Genomic DNA, 6,394 nt, shown 5'->3' with positions numbered 1-6,394 from the left:
AGGTTAGTTGAAAACAACTCAACTTTAGTGTCTCATCCTAGGCTATATCAATCTCAGGATCAGAGCATGGTACTACTTTACCTTATTTGGTCATTACATAAGTCTTCAAACAAAAGGAGAATGCATTTGGTGCAGAAGTCAACAGCAGGGTGAGTGGGTAGCTAGATGCTTGCTCTTGGTGATAATGACTTCCTTCCTGTGAAAAGGGATCCTGTTAATTAGCCTACTAGATCTCTAATCTCTGGACAGTCCAGCAGTCGGCCAGGCAGCTCGCTTGTGCTGTGTGTGCGCTAAGGTCACCTCGACAGTGCTATTCATAGCGGGCCAGCCCTTCTCCTTTGTTTTCCTACAGCCACTGCCAGGTAGAGTGTGCGTTCGGCATAGCTCTGAGTAATGAGATTTATCCATTACAGACGGCCATAATCGCATGGCTACTCAAACAGCCTGCCCTCTAACTCTCTGCCCCATAGCAATTAGGCTCACCGTGTACAGCAACTGTTTACATGCCCCTGCTACTGATGGGGGAAAAAATTCACCTTTCATTTACATGACTATAACAACCAGTCATAAATGCTTTATTGTACCTTTTAAAAACCTGAAAATGCTTTTCTAAATGGCCTCCCTCCTAGTAGGTAATTACCAGCGGTATAATCACACACCCACTAACCCCTATTAATTGTGCTCCTGCCCTATCATTGCAGAGAACAGGCAATGTGCGGTCCACCTTCTTCAAGGACTGCCTGTACGAGGTGTTTGACGATCTGGAGTGTAAGATGGAGAACGCGGGGAAGCACCTTCTCCGCTCTGTACTGCAGTTGATGGAGAGTGGAGCGCTGGTTCTCACCACCAACTTTGACAACCTGCTAGAGATCTATGCAGCCCACCAGGGATCGAAGCTGGAGTCTCTGGACCTAACCGACGAGAAGAAGGTAAAAACGGATCCTTTTCCTTTTGGAAAGATATCTATAGTCATGGCCTTGTGTGCTCTTTAGGGCCAAATTCTAAATTGTGTGTACATCATTTTCACTGCAATAACATATCATGGATGGATGCCAATTGGGGATTTACCAGAAAATACACTATATGGCTAAAAGTATGCTCGTCGAACATCTCATTCCAAAATCATTGGAATTGGTCCCCCCCTTTGCTGTTATAACAGCCTCCACTCTTCTGAGAAGGCTTTCCACTAGATTTTGGAACATTGCTGCGGAGACTTGCTTCCATTCAGCCACGAGCATTAGTGAAGGCTGGCCGATTAGGCCTAGCTCGCAGTTGCCGTTCCAATTCATCCCAAAGGTGTTCAATGGGGTTAAGTTCAGGGCTCTGTGCAGGCCAGTCAAGTTCTTCCACACCGATCTCGACAAACCATTTCTGTATGGACCTCACTTTATGGACAGGGGCATTGTCATGCTGAAACAGGAAAGGGCCTTCCCCAAACTGTTGTCACAAAGTTGGAAGCACAGAATCGTCTAGACTGTCTGATTGCCAGATGGTGAAGCGTGATTCATCCCTCCACTGCTCCAGAGTCCAATGTCGGCGAGCTTTACAACACTCCACCCAATGCTTGCCATTGTGCATGGTGATCTTGTGTGCTTGTGTGCGGCTGCACGGCCATGGAAACCCATGTCATGAAGATCCTGACTAACAGTTATTGTGCTGACATTGCTTCCAGAGGCAGTTTTGAACTCGGTTGTGAATGTTTCAACCGAGGACAGATGATTTTTACATGCTTCAGCACTCTGCGGTCCCGTTCTGTGAGCTTGTGTGGCTTACCACTTAGCGGCTGAGCCGTTGTTGCTCCTAGATGTTTCCACTTCACAATAACAGCACTTACAGTTGACAGGGCAGCTCTAGGATGGCATAAATTTTACGAACTGACTTGTTGGAAAGGTTGCATCCTATGGCAGTGCCACGTTGAAATTCACTAAGCTCTTCAGTACGGGCCATTCTACTGCCAATGTTTGTCTGTGGAGATTGCATGGCTGTGTGCTCGATTTTATGAACCTGTCAGCAGTGGGTGTGGCTGAAATAGTCAATCCACTAATTTGATGGGGTGTCCACCTAGTTTTGGTCATGTAGTGTAATATTTATGCAATGCAGATCTAGGCTCTGTTGCAGAAGCCACACTAGCATACCACTTCGCTATGAAGCAGTTGGGTGTGAACATTTCAATTAAATTGGGATTATCGTTTGGAAAAAAAATCCCCACAAAATTAAAATCACAGTGCAGTTATCACAAAACTACCACTAACAGGTCCCAATCATCATCATCAGAGAGTGAGACGGACGTGACAACCGTAAAGTCCTGTATGGCAATACTTAGAGAAGTTAAATGAGAAGGTGGTGAAATGCATACTTTGTGAGGTGGAATTGAGCTACAGTGGCAGTACAATGCTTAACCATTTGAACCGTTGCTGGCAGTAGCGCAGGCCCCCAGCAGACATTAGACAGGCTCTTCACACCAAAGAAGTGCGATAAGGGACAGAGTGAGAAAATGATAGCGCTGATTACAGAAATGATTGCAGTTGATATGCAGTCATTGTTAATGCTAGAGGATGTCCGCTTCAATGCCCTGATGGCATATCTAGAACCAGACTACAAGATGCCATGTCGAAAAACTGTGACGGCCTGGATGGAGAAATTGTACAATGATTGTTCTGCAAGTACAAAGTATGAGCTCTGACACCCCGTAAGTGGCATTAACAACATTGTTGGACATCTATGAACATGCTGTCATACATCACTGCAATGAGCCATCACATTGATGACAAGTGGGACATGAAGTCCCATGTGCTGACCACTGAGAACATGGAGGAGAGGCACACAACAGAGAACCTAAAAACGTCATTAACTACCATTTTGTTGCTGAGTGGGTTGGGGACAGCAGTAAGATGAGCGCCGTATGGTAGCCGGAACTGCATTGGACCAGATCTGCGTTGTAATTCACGTAATTTAATGATTTTTATTCGAAATGTTTAAAGGATAAACTGAGGGCATGACAGTTTAACTATACATCTGTCACGGGTTTACACTCACAACACAGGGAATGCTCTTGCACATAAAACATTTTTTAAGGCTTATTAAAGGTGAATTCACAGAGAAATATTTGATTAAAAGACAAACATATGTCTTCTAATAGTGTTGCCCTTCTAATATGGTGTCCTTAAACCAGAGAAAGAGGTCAACGCATTGACCTGTAAAGGTCTTTTGTCTCAGACAGAAGTAGGATGTAGTTAGTATATGGCAAGGTCAAAGTTTCAAACTTCCAACTTGTCAACGTTTATGGATTAATCAATATTGGTCTTTGATCAGAAATAGGAACTAACATGACAAATAGAGATTTTTCCTTAAGCAGAACTTATAAACACTCTTACCTTAGCAGGAACCCAACATGGATTGTTATTTATGTAGACTCGTTGAAAATAATTGACAGTCTTCTTAAATGATTCACATGTATCTATGTATATAAGCCTGCGATATTGACCTTCAGGTGTGGTATTTATGCCCTGTCTCCATCAGGACTAATATCCCTGTCTGACATTAGCGGTGTCACTCCCTACCCAGTGAGAACAGGATTTGGTGTGACAGACTGAAATGTTTGTGTGCGTACAGGTCCTGGAGTGGGCTCAGGGGAAGAGAAGTCTGAGTGTTTTACACATTCACGGCGTTTACACGAATCCCAGCGGTATTGTACTGCACCCTGCTGGCTACCAGAATGTACTGAGGAACACGGAGGTCATGGTGAGTGAGACAGGCAGCCTATCTAAATTATACCCTGGAAATGTTTCAGCGATTAGCAGTTGCCGTTTTACTTTTTTCAACCAATTTAAGACCCATCGCGTTGTTAAATTGTAGTGAAGTTAATTCTGTCAGTGTCATAATGCAAACTGAACTCCATTGGTTTGACAGAGGGAGATCCAGAAACTGTATGAGACCAAGTCGTTTGTGTTCCTGGGCTGCGGGCGCACGGTGGACGACACCACCTTCCAGGCTCTGTTCCTGGAGGCGGTCAAACACAAGTCGGACCTGGAGCACTTCATGCTGGTGCGGCGTGAGGACGTGGGAGAGTTCAAGAAGCTGCGGGACAACATGCTAGACAAGGGCATCAAGGTCATCTCTTACGGCAATGAGTATTCCGACCTGCCTGAGTACTTTGAACGGCTGGCCAACGAGATCTGCAACCGCGACGCTGTCACTAACGGCTGGGGTAAAGAAGCCAGTTTCATTGTATGTTTAGTAATCATACTGTATCCATTTCCTACAATGGATCACTTATTAGTTGGTGGTATGTTACTGAAGTGTAAATCGGAAAACAATGATCTACTTAGGGCTTGGATCTTATCTTACGGTGATGCTACTGAGGAATTCTATTTTAGTGAGCCGAGTTGCACATTAGCCTGTTTAAACATGAGTAGCTACTTTGTTTGCTCTAGCTATTATTTGTTAATCTGTTGATTTCATTGATTTTCATAGGATCTCCCTCCCAAGAAGAACAGGAAACCCAGAATGGCTTTCATTCACAGAAAAGTCTCCAAGGTTAGGATTGTGTGCTTCTCTTTGTCAGTGCTCGCATGCATGAGGCATTTCCCAAAATCCACTTTTCATTTCATCCTGTTAGAATATACCTGTTTATTAAGCTTATATCCAGGCATTTCATGTGAAAACCTCCTTGGAATTCATACCCTTTACACACAACTGGCTTACCTGTAATGCATGGCAGTCTGTGGTAATATACAGTTGTTGGTCCTCATATTTGATTTGTTCTCTTCTTTCTACCCAGACTATCCTTCTTGACAGGCACAAAACAGACAGGAGTATCAGTCAATTTCATCCGCAGTTCCTTCAGTCTACTCCTACTCAGGTTTCATTGGATCTACTACTACTCTGCCAGTCAAATATGGGCCAGAAGAGACCCATGTTACTACTCTAGTCACCCGCTTATTGTTTTTATTTTCATCTTTACCGGTTGTCATGACAAAGGGAAAGACCCAGCCATGGAGCTAACAGGAAAGTAAACTGTTAAAGCAGCTGGCAACCCAATTTAAGTGTTTCCCTACACCCTAACATCTGGAATAGGATGTTGGAAAGGGCACTGGAAGACTACTGGATGTGTGAAGTAGGGATGACATAAGGACAGGTCCCTGACCTGGATTCTCGATCAACATAATTTGGAAATGAATCCTGTCCTGAATGAATGGCTGGAGAGTCCTGAGGACCTAGATATGCTGAAGACTCCCTGAATTTGAAGAGAAGCAGGCGTGGCAAAAATGTAGCACAACATATCCACATCAGAGGAGGCTGGTGGAAGGCGCTATAGGAGGATGGCTCATTGTAATGGCTTGAATGGAACTGAGTCAAACGTGGTTTTCATATGTTTGATACCGCTCCATTTATTCCAGACATTAATGAGCCTGTCTTCCTATAGCTCTTCCCATCCTCCCCCCTTTAGGATCAACTATGCGGTCCTCTTATGAAACTGTCAAGTCTCAAAGCATACAGCATCAATAGGTGTTAACTATGTAGTCTCTGAAAATAATGCATGACATGCTAACTTGAAAGCAGCTAGTTCAATCTGTGAAGCAATACTTGATACAGTTAAGGATGGTAACATGTTGAAAGGTTTTTGAGAATCTTGTCTGCAGGTTCAGCAGAGTGATGTTCCATTGAGTTAGATGAGGCATCTTTAAAGTAACAATCACTTGGCCACTCATGCTGAAAATAAAATGGTATACTGTCCTTTTGGATTTTTAATACTGCATGTTTTGTGAAATCTGTAGGTATTTATGTGCTATTTAAAAAGAAAAATACAAATAAAACCTTTGGTATCATACAGTGCATTCAGAAAGTATTCAGACCCTTGACTCTTTCCACATTTTGTTACAGCCTTATTCTACAATGGATTAAATGTTATTTCTCCCCTCAATCTACACACAATACCCAATGACAAAGCAAAAACAGGTTGACAATTTCTCCCATTCTTCTCTGCAGATTCTCAAGCTTTGTCAGGTTGGATGGGGAGTGTCGCTGCACAGCTATTTTCTGGTCTCCAGAGATGTTCCATCGGGTTTGGGCTCTGGCTGGGCCACTCAGACTTGTCCCGAAGGCACTCCAACGTTGTCTTGGTGTCATTGTCCTGTTGGAAGGTGAACCTTCGCCCCAGTCTGAGGTCCTGAGCGCTCTGGAGCAGGTTTTCATCAAGGATCTCTCTTTCCTCTGTTCATCTTTCCCTCGATCCTGACTAGTCTCCCAGTTCCTGCCGCTGAAAAACATCCCCACAGCATAATGCTGCCACCACACTTCTCCGTAGGGATGGTGCCAGGTTTCCCCAGACGTGATGCTTGGCATTCAGGCCAAAGAGTTCAATCTTGGTTTCATCAGACCAGAAAATCTTGTT

General features: G+C 44.0%; 1 protein-coding gene across 4 annotated transcripts in view; it reads left to right on the top strand.

Moving 5' to 3' along the window:
• Positions 1-5,751, top strand: part of siral1 (SIR2 antiphage like 1) — a 17,391-nt gene extending 11,640 nt beyond the window's left edge. For all 4 annotated transcript variants that reach the window (XM_045703866.2, XM_045703864.2, XM_045703865.2 and 1 more), the window contains exons 4-8: positions 702-929; positions 3,613-3,741; positions 3,910-4,207; positions 4,474-4,536; positions 4,781-5,751. In XM_045703866.2, coding sequence (XP_045559822.1) covers positions 702-929; positions 3,613-3,741; positions 3,910-4,207; positions 4,474-4,536; positions 4,781-4,794 — 732 coding nt within the window. In that variant the 3' untranslated portion in view covers positions 4,795-5,751. The remainder of the gene's footprint in view (positions 1-701; positions 930-3,612; positions 3,742-3,909; positions 4,208-4,473; positions 4,537-4,780) is intronic.
• The last annotated feature ends 643 nt before the right edge of the window (positions 5,752-6,394 follow it).

Source organism: Salmo salar, chromosome 20 (assembly GCF_965601325.2).
Source record: "Salmo salar chromosome 20, fSalSal1, whole genome shotgun sequence".
NCBI lineage: Eukaryota > Metazoa > Chordata > Actinopteri > Salmoniformes > Salmonidae > Salmo > Salmo salar.
Note: the sequence above shows the minus strand (reverse complement) of the source record. Positions and strands in the feature narration are given on the sequence as shown.